This window comes from Dermacentor albipictus, chromosome 4 (genome assembly GCF_038994185.2).
Source record: "Dermacentor albipictus isolate Rhodes 1998 colony chromosome 4, USDA_Dalb.pri_finalv2, whole genome shotgun sequence".
Lineage (NCBI taxonomy): Eukaryota > Metazoa > Arthropoda > Arachnida > Ixodida > Ixodidae > Dermacentor > Dermacentor albipictus.
Genome location: NC_091824.1, coordinates 173,685,972 through 173,702,562, shown reverse-complemented (window position 1 = coordinate 173,702,562; position 16,591 = coordinate 173,685,972). Strand labels below are relative to the sequence as shown.

General features: G+C 49.2%; 1 protein-coding gene across 10 annotated transcripts in view; it reads right to left on the bottom strand.

The window, feature by feature from the left end:
• Positions 1-16,591, bottom strand: part of LOC135913610 (BTB/POZ domain-containing protein 6-like) — a 202,301-nt gene that overhangs the window by 27,864 nt on the left and 157,846 nt on the right. Inside the window, exon 1 of one of the 10 annotated variants that reach the window (XM_070537829.1) lies at positions 12,242-12,958. The exons of the other annotated variants lie outside the window; for them this stretch is intronic. Within the exon in view, the coding sequence (XP_070393930.1) occupies positions 12,242-12,400 (159 nt within the window). The 5' untranslated portion in view covers positions 12,401-12,958. Of the gene's footprint in view, positions 1-12,241; positions 12,959-16,591 lie in introns of those variants that run through there. 10 annotated transcript variants of the gene reach the window in all.

Below are 16,591 nucleotides of genomic sequence, written 5' to 3'. Positions count from 1 at the left end.
CAAACAGATCGCCATTACGTGCCGAGAAGGCTTACATTATTCGTACCGTGCTCAGCCGCCGTGCATCGGGCGTCGCGGGGCTTTTCTTCGGGGTGGGACGGCCATTGTGAGCACCGATCGACTTTTCCGCGAATCCGGCTGTTGCGCGCCGCATTCGGCATGCGAAACAGAGACGGCGTGGCGGGGGTCACTCCCCGGCCGTGTAAGACAGTGACCCCCGCCTCTCGTAGCGAAACAGCCGCGCGCCCTTCTCCCCAGCGGTGCTACCTGCGCGAGCAGTGGCTGGCAGGGTCGACCCCTGCGCGGTTTTAGAGCACGGCACGGCAGGAAGCACGCGGGGTGATGCTCCGGAGCAGCTGCTGGGCGGAGACTCCGGGCATTTAAAGCACATCGCTCCGGTCCCGCGGGCAACAAGAAAAGGCACGCAAACGGAGCTTCTCTGTGCGCGCGTGTTTTGGTGAATTTGTGTAGGTCGTTCGTGCTGTTGGTTGCACTGGCTGCAGTTGAGCCCGTCTTTTCCCTCGCAATCGTGAGACGCGCGTGTTCTCTCTCGAAGGAATGAAATCAATTCGACGCTCCGCGGAGTCCTCCCTCTCGATATAGGAACAAAACTCGTGATAGGCGAGGTCCGTAACTACAAACGCACTTTAATCACGGCTGCTGCTTAAGGCCGGCGACGCCTCTTTCTAATCTTTTACTTTTCGCGACATATTACGTGTACCCGTATTTATGCACAAAGCAGTTAAGCACGCAGCAACGGTTAGAACAACAGGAAGGCCCGGTAAATCTTGATAGCGATCATATTACAATGAAGGCGACCGGCCAGTGATAAAAGAAATTATTTATGGATTCGGCCCCTGCAGTGTAACTGTACATCACAACAGCGAACGGGCATGTAATCTAGCCGCTTCTTTGCTGTTCACAATGTCGACTTGCAAGCTGGGCTGGCGCCCCATCGCGCTAAGTATTCCGTTTGAAATATCTTGCTACGGTGCGTAGCTTCGCGCAAAAGTCACATAGACGCATTTCGGGCGCATCGTCGACGTGACGGTCGCCCGGTATCGTCGTGTCGTCTATGCGCGATCATCCCCAGCGACAAACCTGGCAGGAAGCATGAGTTTTCAATCGGCGAAAAAAAGAAAGAAAAGAAACAAAGAAAGAAAAGAAACAAAAAAAGAAAGAACAAGGTCAGTCGAAGCAAGCGGGTACACGCGAAAGGGTGTCACAATACCTAATTCAGCCATGTTAGGTGTATCAGTTAGCGTATCAGCGGGTACACATGTTCTAGCTGCTGCCAAGTGCAAGTTCGCTGATTACATCTCCAACCGCACTGTCGCGTTTTCACAGCTGGGGCCTTAATGCGAAAACGTATACCGCCAGAATTTCGATCATCGAGTGTGATGTAGGTCAAAATTATTTCGTACCTAGACATCTTTATTAACTGCGCGTCGTCCCGCACAGACAGGCCACCTGGGGACGTTAAAACCAATCGCTGTCCCTCTTCGACAAACCAATTTTATCACAGTATCCTCGAAATGGTGAGACAGTAATAGCACGTTATTCTATATTATCAATAGTCATCGCGCGTTACATAAAAAAAAAAAGGATTTCTCGCGACACCCGTTTACTGTCATACTCCTCATCCGCTTCGTTGTCGGAACGAATTTTATGGCGCGTGAACGTTCCAACTACTTCCAAATTATACGAAATTGCACGCGCTATTCGCGAAGGAAATATTTTGATTCCGCGTTTATTTGGTTCCACGAAAATCTTGATTATAAGCCAGGCAGCACGTTTTGACGGCGTTGAATATTCGAACCCTGAGCTAGGAACACATGATTCATTGCTCCTAAATGTTTAATATTTGCATATGTTTGTCCATTCTATTTGTTGTTCTCTGTGTGAAAAAGTACAGCGCAGTGAACAGAACGCAACCGAGAAGTCAAAATAAGTGAATTTAGGCTGTGAAACAGTGGTTAAGAAGAGTATGCCGAAACAAGGGGCCCGATTTCTTGCTAGTTGCAACCATATATATAAATATGTGAAGCAAACTGACAATGAAACCAGGGAAAGCATAGAGGAACTTAACTGTTCTCTTTATTTGGATGGAAGAATAGTGAGTAAAATGGAAATGAAAGAGGACAAAAAAGGCAACTCGCCGCAAGTGGGAACCGAACGCACATCGCGTGTGGTGCTTTACGATTCGGAGTGATTGAATAATTACCTATGAGTAAAGAAAAAGGCTGAGCGATACTCTTCTTTATTAAAGCAAGCGCTGCACGTTGTTGGTTTGTTTCTTTATCTGGTGTGCTCTGGAATTTCCTAGCCATAAAGTACATCGTCGTATTAAATAAAAGTCTCAGTTGTCAGTGGTCAATTCCGCATCGGCTTGTCCCGTTGCCGCCCACCCCATATTCTTTGCCCTCCGGAGCACTGATCCTCCAAAAAGAAAGAAAGAAATAAAGAAAGAAAGAAAGGAAGAAAGAAAGTTGGTCGTTCAAGTCAAAAATAAATACAAACAGATTTGCTAGCCGTGGTTACTTCCTTTTACCGAGAAGCTCTGCAGAAAAGGCAGTAATATAAATAATCAAGCGCGAAGCCGAATGGAAATATAACTCACTGGAAGTTAAAATAAATGGCTTGAATGAAGAAACGTTAAGGTAACTTTATTGCAGCACGCGGGCGATGCAATGCACCGCATGCATGGAAGGAGCGCTTTCAGCCGGTAGCCCGGAACGCTATTCTGATTGCACAGAACCCGAGTTGGATCGGCTCGAAGTACTGTTGCCAGCGATGCATCATGTGTCCCGATTTAAGGCTGCACAGCCGCATCACAAGAAAATTTTGAATTATCGCTGCTGCCATGGATCCGTAAACCTTCGCTCGTGATATTAAACTTTCTTTTGTGCAATGTTGGTTTGCTCTTAGGAATCAAATTTAAAAATATATATACGTGATTTCGAGCCCTGTCTCCGGTGCAAAGTCCAAAATAAGGCGGTGGTGGTCAATGAATTCATCCAGTTGAGCAAGTCTGGTGGCTCGTTGGGATGAAGACCGATACGGCGCGTAAATTCTGCGCCTCGAATCGTCCTGAACAACGTCTCGGATAGCACGCATGCGCCGATGATGAGACAAACAAACGCGATAGCACTGGTCATCATGCCGCCGACTTGGGTGGGTAGCGTCCGCGGCGCCACCTGCCTATGTATTCCGGTCACGGGGTCCCTCACAGCGTCGACCAGAGGTGGGGGTCGTCGCGCACGACGTCGGTGCGCTGTCTCGTTAGCATGATGGCGGTGCAGCGTCCACGCACGTCCTGCGGATGGACTCCCGCCCACGTTCTCTTGCTTTCTCGCGGGAATCCCGTCTATGCTGGTTCAAGGCCTGGCAGCACAGGTGTGAGCGCGTGGAGTCAAGAGCCAGCGCACGCTAAGCGAACGGCGCTCTGCTGGTCGTCAATGCAGTCGGGTGCCGCACCTGCTCTCTTACCTGACCTGATGCGGCAACGATGTAGGCCCATTATATCGATCGCGATGCTCTTATAATTACTTCTGTACCAGAGAGACATTTTCAACCTGCTTGCAATCCTTAGGAGGGCGTTCTTATACGTTCCCAAATAGGGCGCTCCTGGACGGATCATGAACCTTTGAAGGAACGATATATTAAGCTACAGTGCATTAGTAAATTACCTTTCTAGACAAGCAAGACGATCCCTGTCACCGTCAGGAGAAGGTGACTTCGCGTAAATTCGCGTGTCGCGATGGCTGAGCCCATCCGAAGAGCGTGGTACATGGCGCAAGTAGAGGCAGCTTCGCTGTAATTTAGGTCGTCATTTGTTTGGCCGCGCAAGACTGCTGCGGATATTCAGCGTAGCTATCTTTGTTGCAGCAGTTGCTAGATGGTTGGCGAGGCACTGACGCCACTTTCATATTCTGACATCCGAAGACTCGAGGTGTACACATTAAAATGGCGCTGACATGTCTGCGAGATGGGCCAGCAAGTGCCAACTTGCGAGCACGCGCCTGTCCCGTCAACTTCGCTGTCGTGTCGACGAATCGAGTGTAGCCAGCAGTGTGGGCTGGATATTTGAGCAGGGATTTCGCTAGAGGTTGTCTGTCGTTTGCATGCTAATATGTGGCTCTATTATGACGCTATGCCGTGTGGCAAATCAAGCGCAATAAAGAAAAACAAGAAGGATTTATCGAAGACCTTCGGTAGATACACACGGGCAATGAATGTCGTCGTGCACGAACGCGCAGTCGCCTGCGACACGTTTCCACAAAGGCAACAGCTCCAACAACGCCGGATCCTCCACCTGCTATAAAAATGTGCGTTGACAGGGGCTATCCATCCTGTTTGCCTGCTGGGCTGCTCGGACTTATTCCTTGATCGAGTGCGCGTTTAGCGGCGTACCCGTATGTGAAATCTCGAAGCGTCGTTTCCCCTCGTGTCGGGAGCTTTTGTTAGTGAAAAGATTTGGCGCCTCCGTGTATAGCGTTACATGTGGAGATAAACGCGTTCCTTTCGCCCATATCTGCATCCGCCACTCTTGCGCGACCGACAAAAAGTGTTCCGTGTTTACTTCCTTTAGATACGGATCGGAGAAGAGAAAAGAAAGGCGAACCTCCACAAGCATCCGCCGCCTTCACCGGTTGCGGGAGACCCCCAACAGGCCTGCGTTTCACGACACATTTCGACGGCGAGAGGTACCTCACCCCTGTTGAGCTACCGATGTCAATCAACCAATAAATTTTACTAACGTGCCCATGAACAACCTGGGTACGTTGGTGTTAACAACAACAACAACAACAACAACAACAACAACAACAACAACAACAACAACAACAACAACAACAACAACAACAACATTATTATTATTATTATTATTATTATTATTATTATTATTATTATTATTATTAGTAGTAGTAGTAGTAGTAGTAGTAGTAGTAGTAGTAGTAGTAGTAGTAGTAGTAACAATAACAATACTTGGCGGATCGCACGCTTGTGTAAGAATGAAGCTTTCGGTCATGCTCCCGCAAATTATAAAGTAAATGTTATGCGCAAACATGACGCTAATAACCGAACTGCTTTCAGAAAACGACGGAAATGTTTAGCTGCAGGTGGGACGTCTATTTAAGGGCGACAGAAATGCACATTAAATGCAAACACCCATTACGGGGATGGCACATGTTGCCAACTTCTTTGTATCCCGTCCGTAGCCGACTTCTTTTCTCCTTGCCTCGGGTAATGGGTAGTGGGTGTCGACGGCAATGGGATGAAAACTCTATAGTGGCGACGAAATGATCACGATTACCGCAACGGTCTGACAATCGCGGCACGACGATATGGGGGGACGGCAGCACAAGTGGCGCCAAGGGCAGAGCAAAACAATTACCGCCAACGGAGTGCTTTGGAATCCAACAGAGTAGTATTATTTAATGAAGTTACATTTAAAATGCAACATGTCGTATACAGTGTGTGAGGTGTGCGATGGTTAGACTCTTTTCGCTTAAGGTTTGTTCAGTAGTCGTTATGCTGCTGCTATCCAGCAAACTACAGCATAGCAGCGCAATTAGAGCGAGGAAAATGTCGGCGCGTTGAACATTTCGCGACTAAACTTGGTCTGCACGAACTCGGTGCAGTGGAGAGAAGGCGCTTGTCAGCCAACTAGTAGTGAGAGCCTGCTAGCTGCACATCGTATCGTGCTATGTGCCAAACTTTCCGCGACACTAAGTCGGCGTCGCGCGACCGGGTGTTCTAAAGGCGGAGGAGCCCTTCTTCTTTCTGCACGGTTCCGTAGCTTTCGCTGAAATGCACGGAGTTTTTAAAATGAAATATAAAATGCCGGAACCAATGCATCGATGAAGCATGGACCGTTGTAACACCCACAAATCATGCGGTTTGATTATCAAACGCTCGCACTCTCAATGAGTGCCGCTGATTTGTGTTGCCAACCCCCCCCCCCCCCCCCCCCCTTATACCGCTGTATCAGTTGAGTGTGTCAGCTAGTGTTATTGACGGTCATTCATTCATGGTTTAGCTAAGCTCGCACTCGCTTACAGTCTGCAGGAATGACTCGCGTTTACGTCACACACTCTCGAGCTGCCCCGGCACACCAGCGCAAACGCGTGCACTAACGAGGGCCGTGGCATGCGCAGGGGGCACGTGGAGCCTGCCTTTCATCGAGGCGAGTGCGACTGAGCACCCTGGTCCCCGATAGCCTGCACTATTGGCGCTTTTTCGCTGGAGCTGTGACAAAGGACGATGCAGACCTGACCAGCGTCGGCGTCAAGTTGAGGTCAGACAGTGCTGGGAAAGCGCGTGCCGCCGCCGCAAGCGACAACTTCGACAGCGGTGGTGCGACACGCGACCACCCGCGCTTGTCGCGCGGCGTGAGCCGACGCCCTCCAGACACGCCGACCCGGCGGCTTTCGCAGATGACGCGCGCTATACGCACGCGCCTCCTCGAGAGATGGCCGGCGTACAATACAAGCGCGTGCGCGTCGAGATAAGTGCACCCTGCTATCGCCGCGAAAACAGCTGTCTCCCCGCGCTATTCCGAGTACGTGGGCGGAGGCTGGCATTGCGCAACATGCGCGGCGACGGGCAGCTCGGTGTCCCAGCGGACCGTCGCCGCGTCGCACTGCGCGCGGGTTGACGCCCGCCTCGAACAGGGGCTGCAGGAAAGACGCTGCGTCATAAACGACCTGTTCACCATCGGTGCGTATATATAGCTCGCGAAGCTAACGCCGAGGAAAAGAGAAAAAGACGAATCGCTGACCTCGGGATAAGGCGCAAATAATTCTTCGGCTGCTCCCTTGCGGTAACTTGAAGTATGAAATTAAGACGAGCGCTAACTTGGCACACGTGCGCTTCTCCTGCTCGTTATGGTGGCGTAGTGGCTATTACGTTTTCCCGCTAAGCACGATGTTACCGGCTGTGGCGGCCGTGTTCCGATAATATGCACTGAGCTTTGGCAGCGCGCACCGTATGGTCAAAAAGGGCTCTCATGGTCACTGTGTTGGTCTCTGACATCTACACCGGTTTACTATTAAGCCACGTGTACGCCTCCTTGATTTGTTTTTTTTTTATCCCACAGTCGCTACCTTCGTAGGAGTGTTTCAGTTCAGGCGTCCCCAACGTCATGTATACAATTAAGAGCCTACGCGAGATTTATGGGCAGGTTAATCGAGGTATATAAAACCACAGCGAGAGGCGTTATTAGTGCACTAATAAACGAACGTACTACGTAAACGGCCGTGTCACCTGTAACGCTTGCAGGCATCGAGGTGCGTCTCCTATATGTACTGGGTGCTTTCCTTTTCCTTTAATGTGCACCACTTTCTTTAGAGATTACCTACGGCAGATAGCACAATTCTAACCCTTAATCTAAATTGCTCGTTGAGGCGGCCATTACTTCTGCGAGAAATAAAAATGTTCCATCGAGTGATTAAGGTAATTAGGTTAATTAACTTTTTAATTAATTACTATTGAGCCACATATTTTAATCTACGAGTTATAACCGCTGAATTCGCACGGCGTATTCATTTTGAAACGAATTCTCTGGACAGCACCAGTTCCGAGATATTAATTTTCAATGTGTCCTTCGAATTGCATTGGTGTGCCAGTAACTTTTGTGCTCCAATGCACAAAACACCTAAAAATGTAACCGGAACGGAGCCGTCACTACCAGGCCCCGTTTTTTCTTAGAAACCGAGGTGCCTCGAAGACATCGAGGAGACAGTCCCGCAAGCGACGGGCTGCATGCCTGCAGCCTCGCCGCGACCCCCGGTTCGACCGCCTTCGCTGACCGCAGGCGCCTCTCTCCGCCTCGAGCCCCGCGTCTTACGACCCTGGCGGAGTGCGGTGGCCTGTGTCGTAGAGAGAGAGTAAAGTTGCGTTTCAAAGAGATTAGGTTGTGTGTCTGTTTGCACCCCCAAGTTCGCGAGGTGCCCTTTTCGCGTGGGAGCCGCTTGGGGCGGGTGTACGCCTGCGCCTTACCCTGCGTCGCGTGTTTCTGGTCCACAGTGGCCAGTTCGCGGGACGCTGTCGACCAGAGCCGGTCTTTCAAACCAAGTGCGCGGTTAGCTAGCTTAGTCCGCGGTCGAGAACTTTTTACACCTCTGAGGAACGCAACGTCAGAGTTGACGCACTTCTCTACGAAGCCGCATCTTGCAAGAGCTTCTTGGTGGGCCTCAGGAGCAAGCTGGCGTGCACGGGGACGACGAATCGCTGTTCGTACGGAGGCAGCCCACACACCCAGTGTTCGGCAGTCGATGTGCTCGGATCGCGCGCCACGGGGCTCGGCACAGACATGTAGCATGCACGAATCGGAGACGAGAGTCGGATGACGGAGCTCGAATGACGACGATGCCGCGACCCCGCCGGCAACGCGAACGTGAATATCCAACGGCTCAGGTTGGTACACGCACCGCCCGCTCCGCGTCGTATACGAGGCGAGATAAATACGTGCCTGGAGTTCGCAATGAATACTTCGCATTAATAATGATATCCGCATTCACAAAGCTTTTCAATAAATACTTCAGTTTTGACATTGGCTGGTCACCTTGTCTTATAATATGTCCAGCATCAGGACTGGTTGGAATTTTCTCTTCCGATCAATTGTAGAATAACAGCCTTTCGGCGATGACAAGCTCTGTTACCGTTGTCAGGTTTGAGCAGCGTCTGCCGTTTACGTGTACAACGCACATGAGGCGATTGCAACAAAACGCTTGCAAACAAAGCTTTGAATATTGCACCATCTCGACCTTCCAACCACCTGCTGTAGCTCACGCCGCTTTGTGAAAGGCCTGCTGTGCTGAGCTCGTATTCATGAAAACGTTTTTTTTTTTATGCTAAAGCAGTTTACGAAGCCATATTCCAGCCAATCGCAACGTTCGATAAATTATTAGTGAAGGCGACTGGTCAATAGCGAAGCGCATTTCAGAACAAGAAAGCTTTGTGAATTTGACCCCTCCGTCGATGTCGGCATGCAGTAGCTGCAGTCCCAATCCTTTTGCGGGTGTTTTCCTCGGACGCCTGTGCGGGAAGCGCAGTCGAGCTGGCGCCGCTCAGATGGGGCACGTGTCAGCCCTGTCGGGTCCACCGGAAAGAAGCGGTCTAAATAAAGACGGCGTTCGAGGCAGCGCGAGTCATATAGGAGAGAATGCCCAAGCGGCGCTCGCGCGACGATGCCATCGACGGCGGAAATCTCGGGGGCCATGCCCGGCATGCAGCCACCAACCGCGGCCTCAGCGGACGTCGGCTTCTCGTGGTGCCACTGCGCTCGCCTTGCTGGTTCACAGCCAACTGTGCGGGCGCGGCGGGGCGGCCCAATTAGTGTGCCCGATAGTCGTCCCGCCACGGGGAGCCGCAGACGATGGGCAGGTGGTCGCCATCCGCTGCAGTATCTTCGCTGAGAGTATTGAAATTTCACGTTATTCTGTTTCTCAAGTCTTCAGGCGGGCATTCGCAGCATCTCCACGTTAGCAATGAGTTTCCCGCTGGCTCTTTCTCCCCTGGGCAAAAGTATACGGGAAAGGCACTCGGCGATGATGCCGATTTGCTTCTCCGCCTACGAATGTAAGTTGAAATTGAGGACTGCAGAATAAACTTGGCATTGCGAACTTTCGAGTCCACTCGTCAATTTCAGTTTGTACGTCTGAGTTAAGATTTTTTTTCCCCTACGAGTCTGCGGTCCGTATGCTTTTGCTCACGGGTCGCAGTCCTGTGCCTAGAGCGCCATATAAACTCGACATTTAGTCTTAACGGGCCGAATATACAGTGCGTAAGAACTGTTCGTAAGAACTGATGTCACTCGACCGCTGTATAACGCTGGGCACATTATTAGCGAGAGCGGCTGGCTGACGGCAAAGAACACTTCCGGACAACAAGCTTTGTGAATTGTTACCACAAATTACCACATTCACAAAACTTCGTTTGCGTCAGTTCTGTCCCAGGTCGGCCGTCGCAGCTGCCACTGTTTGGGTATCGTATACTACGCACGCTCTCGAATGAGGGGGTGGAGTGCCGAAGCCTCAGCGGAACAAGAGGCTTTTGCGAACATGACCCTCGACGTTGATGAAAATAGGCTGGCTGCGCACATCTGATGTTCAGTAAGTTCACGCCCGATTAAAACGGCTGCCCTCGCCTTGCCATCAGGCCGAATGTCTATTTACGCGTGTGAGGCGCGCATCCTTTTTCGAATTTTTTTTTACACAATGTGAGCCTTACGAGAGTCAGTCTTTTGGCTATTCAGTTATCCAAATGGCGCGTACTTAAATATCTCGCTTTTTTTGTTTCAAGATTTCGCACTCCAAAGTGGGTGCTGACTGGCTGTGACTGATGAGAGCGGTGAGAGGCTCGGTTAATTACGCCATAAAACAACAAATGGTAACGAAGTAACCTCACTGCAACAGATATCAGCCATCAAGCGCATAATTTAGGAATGTGCGAATATTTGAAAGTTTCGAATAACAAATCAAATACAGTATTCGAACAGTTTTCGGATATTTGAAATTGTCAACTGTGTGTGACCGAACACGATATCGAAACAAGAAAGTGCTGTAAATGTAATCTTGGCCCGGCCACAGTAAAAATAAAACTCGAGAATATCAAGCATTATGTAACAGGCTACGTCGCTCAAAAAGCCAGTCTTTTAAGCTTTCGCACTCACGGATCAGCCCTGAGCACGCGCATGAACTGTTTAGTACTTGCTCCCGGTATTGAATTTGTGCCTTTAATAAACAACGCTTCCTGACGTCTAATGTAATGACAGAAACTTGCTAACATAGCGAATAATAAAGTGGGAACATCGTTTTAATAATAGTATAAATGGCTGCTCAATATTCGATTCGTTTCTAGCACTATTCGAGTCGTACGTGTTCGATTCGGTCTCAAAAATTACCATTCCCCTAGAATAATGATTTTACTAAAGAAAAACTTTCTTTAGGCTCGGTTTCCGGCAGAGTAAAGTGGGACAATGCGGAGGCAGTGATCACGGAAGCAATGCAATAGTAAACAGGGCCGATCTCGGAGACTGTCATTCGCGGTCTCATGGTGTTTCACATGGCTCCGCGGTCCCATGGGCGGGAGAACATGGGTAAGGCTGGTACACATACAATCTGCATTGTAGGAGTGTGTGACGTTAGCATATATTTGTCACGATGGGAGCGACTAGTGCACTTTCAAAGCCAAGAAGCGTCTCGCCGGGCAGGCACGTGTTCGATATACGCTGCCAGACGCAGTACAAAACACGACGAGTTCCATGTGCGGTACCCGCGAAGCCAAATGACATAAAACTTCAGCGGTGAATGACCGGTGCGAACAGTTCCTCGGGCGTAGTTGAACATTGAATAAAAGTGTACGCTTCATGCGTCTCTTTGCATAGCATTTCATTGAAACGTTTCAACAAAGTTTCGCTTAACGTCAGTTATAACAAGCGCGTTGGATATGCAGATTTCTTTTTTGGCTATATTGCACTTGGACCACGTCCCGCCTTCTTGTTGTATGTGTATATTTGTCTTTTGAATATGAAATTAACGGGAAAAAAATGCTCTGCCTTCGAGAATGACTTTGTATTTAATAGCGCATCTTCAATAAGTATTACAACTGAAGGAAGACTGTAGGTCATCTTTATCATTAACCTTACGAGGCTGCACAGATATAACTTATTAAGCGTTCTTCTTATTTCCTTTCCCGCGCTGCGCTTCACTCATAAGAAAGGAAGAATAGAGACAACTGCAGGTTGCTATCAAAAGCAGCACTGCCGACTCGAAAAGGCCCTCCGTATAGTCGACCGACGTCTGTTGGATTGCACAAACCTGTTTCACATAATACGTAATGCAAGTCTGTAAGTGAGCTGTAGTTACTACTCGTGTGCTTAATGCTCAAGATAGTACGCAGACATATTTACAAAACGCTCACGTGCCTTCCCGCCCACTCTTGAACTTAGCTGAAGAAAGAAAGAAACGTTGTACACAGTATTTTAAGAAAAGCAGATTTCTGCAGCTGACCGTTACATGACCACCTATAAAGCCAGAATACCGACTTTACATTGCGTGCAAGCGTCTTTACCTCGTATATTTGCTTATTGATCACAACCGCGAAGAACTTCTGCAAAGAGGAACAAAGTCTAACAAATGAAGGTACATAAATAAGAACACGAACTCAAAAGGGAATAAGGGAAAAGAGGGAAACAGCGATAGCCGTTTGTACATTTAATATGCGTGCGACGGCTTACGTAGCAGAAGAGCAGGACATCGACGGTGCTGACTGCGACGCGTTGTTGTTGTTGCCTAGAGCGGCGGCCGTTCCACGGGGCTTCCTCGGTGACCCAGCTGACCGTGGTTCGGGACAGGGACACGAAACACACGGTCACGGAGCCGCGGTCAGGTGTCATGGTCGACAAAGTCCCGGGGGTGCGGCTCCGCGCAGCAGCAGCGCCGGTTCCTCCGCTTTCGACGATGCCCACTAAGCAGCCACTTCCCCCGTCACTGTTCACACCACTCGGCTGATAGGTCAACCGAACATGGAATCGAAACTTGCCTTGCGACAGTTGTGCTGTGCGGGATACTCTGATGGGAATTCGTACGCAGCCACTGCGTTTGCCGCACCGTCTTTGAATCGAATCGTGAGCCGACAAATCTTAACGGACCTGAAGCTGCAGCATCGTTGCAGCGAAGCGAGATAGCGCTGCACGTGCAGAAAGAGTCAAACACTCTGTGCGATGCAGCGGTCACTCCCCTCGTCTCTCAACTAGCACTGTGTCTGTAGACGGAGTCGGGAGCGAAGAGCGTCTGCGAACATTTGGTCCGACACCGCCGCTCCGCCGTGGTGGCGGGGAGCGAGCGACGGCCGAGAACGTCCTCGGCAGCGCTGGAGTCGCCGGCGGGCTTCGGATCCGTCTCCCGTCGAACGCGCCAGACGCGCAGCCTGCCTCGACTAGCGAACGAGTGAGCGCCGCCGCCCTCTGCGCGCACGAGAGTGGTGCGCTGGTGCTCCCACAGCGGAGTGGCGCGACGCCTCCTTTCCACAGATCCGGCGGCACAGAGAGCGCGGTTGGGGACGGTAGCCCACCGGCCGCCCGGGTCTACCTGAGATCCCCGCGGTCACCCCCCCCCCCCCCCTGCCTCCCTTCTTTCCCGAAGCGCTACGGTACTTCCCCCCGAGACACTCCAGTGCCAATGCGCCCAGTCGGCGGTCGTAGCCCATGGTTGCGCGGGGTTGGCTGGCCGGAGAGCACGCGCAAGCCAACGCCTGCCCTTCGCTCTTTTCTCCGTTCTGGCCGTACAGGTTTGCGACCCCCGCGCGTACCCCGCGCACGGGCCCCCCGACGCACACAATGGGCGGTGTGCGCGCTCTTTTAGCCACCTGCCCGCAGCCGCCCCTCTTTCGGTGTTTGTGCGTCTCAAGTCTACACGTTGCTATGGGCGCCGCTTTCTTGCGTGCGTGTGCTCGTACGCATTTTGCTCGTTCTTTGGGAACTTCAAGGACTTCGGTGATCTGTGGAAACGTGCCCGGACTCCACCTGAGCCCATGGTGCACCTTGTCTGCTCCGGAAATGCTCAATCCGAAAACACGCGACTTGTAGGCTAAGGTTTTCTTTTATCTTCCTTTTTTTTTTCTTAATTACTTGGAGCGTCGATTCCTCAATGTATGTTAGAGACTCGTTCTGGCGTTTCACAAAGCGGCTTATTCGCCCGTAAAGCTTAGCACGAAGTACGTCTCGTGGCTCTCACACTCTGCCCGATGGCGTAACGTTGTGTCGACGCTGAACCAACGTTCTGCTTAGGTGGATCGTGCACAAAGCGCACGCAGTGTAGCGTATTTGTCTACCGCACAGTATTTGCGAAATGTATGATATATATATATATATATATATATATATCGTGCACAGAAAACCTAACCGCAGTTATGTTCAATTCCATTCAGTTTTATTTTACTCTGACAAGAAGGCTTTTGGAATAAAGTCGCTTTTAGCAGCTTGACTGGATCCAGAAATCCATAGCAGCACTACATTCTCAGTCAAAAGCAAAAAATACACGGCGGTAAATACCCAAAGAAAAGCAGTATAGCGAGAAAGTACTAGAACAAACAACAATGTAAATGAACGTACATATAATAAACAAACAGCCTCACGTTCTGCAATCTTAGGTATATGATACACGATGCTGAAAGGAAATATATTAGCGCCAATTTAGGGGTAAATGCGAGAGAACTGCGTTAGCATTAGGTCGCACCTCTTTGAGGTCCCGCATCGATAATTTTAACCGCGTTTACCACATTGAAGAGTGTTGTTCAGGAGCTAACTCGACACACGTCTTGGCACTTCGTGGAGCGAAGTGCAACTGACGGTTGTCAGGAGAGGACCCCGTTCAGTCGCCCTATGCATGCACATACAGGGTGTCCCAAGTTTACGTATACGCAGGGTGCAGCAAGATTTAAAAATATGCGAATGCCACGTAGCTGGACCGAACCAAGGTAATGTTGTTTGCCGTAGTTCGGAGATACTCGGATTATTTCTTGCATTCCGCCTCAGTACATAATCAGTCTTAATTATTTAATCAATTTCTAAAATAACATGATAAGATTAAGAGTGTCAATGAGAAAATTGTAGAGAAACATGAAAAACTCCGAATACAAGTTTGTGTTGCTCAATATGCGCTACACGAAAGTGCCTTTTTCTTTTTCGAGCGCGAAAGAAGCCCGCGAATGCACGCAATATGATGATGATGATTGGCACATATCGACTCACGGGGATTGGCCAAGAGTCGGGCAGATTCTGCATATGTGTCAGGGTAATAAATGAACAAATCTATAATTTTGATGAATAAATTAAAGCGAGGAAAGTTGAAAACGATTCAGTAGACAGTCATTCAATAAAAGAAAGTATATATAATATAAATGAGGCAATAAAGGAGGAATGAGACTAATAATACGGTCAACAATTAAACCGGTTTGATTCAATAATGAGTTTTTCTATAACGATGCATACATTCGTGTGTAAGTACCCAAGCACAGACGCTCCGAAAGACAGCAGTACCAGAGTGTTCAATAGAAGGCCGAGCTGTCGCACTGTAACCTTCAACGTCCTTTTTCTCAGTGAGGAGAAACGCCGGCATTCCAGTAAATAATGTTCGATCGTTTCTAATGAGTTGCAAGAATGGTACAGTGGGGAAATTGCCAGAGCAGATCGATGCATGTATAAATTTAGGGGTGGGACTCGACAACGCAGTCTCGTGAATGTCGCTTCCATCTGTCTGGCTTTGCAAAATTTCCTGCTCCAAGGGAATTGTAAGTGGAGTAGGTCCGAAGATGATGTTAGATTTGATTTTGATTTTAAAAGGATATATCTTCCAAATCTGACAGACGTGATGAAACCCGTCGTTGGAAGAAGGGTAAGCCCAGGACCGCTGATAGAAACCTTGGCCGAGCTGTCTGCCACTTCATTAATAAATATGCCTTTGTGCCTAGGTACCCATATTAACATAAACTCCGCAAATGACTTGAAGCCAGTGAGCGCAAAGTTTTTAACATATGCTACTCGCCGGGAGCAGTTACTGAGGTGCATCGCTATAAAAAGTGTGATTATTACTGGGGTTATCCTGGAAGCTTGTACCCTACGCAAAGCTAAGACAACAGCTAGGAATTCCGCAAGGAATATTGGAGTGAAGTCGGGAAGCCGAACAGAAAAATACCAATCCAATGATGATGAACAAATTCCAACTGCGGCCTTTTCCTCATTCTGCGAAGCACCTGTTGCTATAATTACGTTTGTGTGGAGCTGATTCAAATGATCCTGGAGTAAGCCGTTAAGAATATGCGAGGAAAGCTGCTTTGCATTGTTTGGGCATATGTCACGATAAGCAATACCCAATGAATTTGAGGTACTGTTTACCGCGATTACTTTGTTTATATGTACATCTAACGGACTCAATAAGGATTTTGTTATAATCACTCGTGGCGTGTGAAACGCAGGTCATGAGACTCCAAAAAATTGGGCTGGTTGATTGATAAAAATTGACCTTCTTAATGGGGATTCATAGAGCCTGATAAATGTTTGAACGGTGAGTATTTTTAAATCTAATTTCAAGGGAAGGTATTCGTGATTCCTTGTATAGAGCACAGCATTTGCTACAAACTTTGGTAGCCCCAGGCATAAGCAAAGCGCTTCCCGTTCCATACAAAACCAGTGGACGTAGCATATAAGCAGATGCGCTGGAGAATAAGAGAGCCTTACTCTAGTATAGGTCGGATATGCCTTCGGTAAATCATTATGAGTGTGTATCTCTTTCTCTTTTATTCCCTTTACCCCTTTCCCCAGCACAGCGTAGCCAGCCGGTATTTACACTGGCTAACCTCCCTGTCTTTGCTCCCCTTCTCTCTCTCTCTCTCTCTCTCTCTCTGCGCATGCTCCATCGATTATTGATTATCCTTCGTAATATCGCCATTGCACGGGACGCTTCTGAAGTTTGCACGGGACGCTTCTCAATATGATGACGCCAGTTCAGATTTCCATCATAAATAATTCCAAGGTACTTGACTTTTTCCACTTGTGGAGCAGTGGAATGGCGGTGTGAGAGGGATAAAA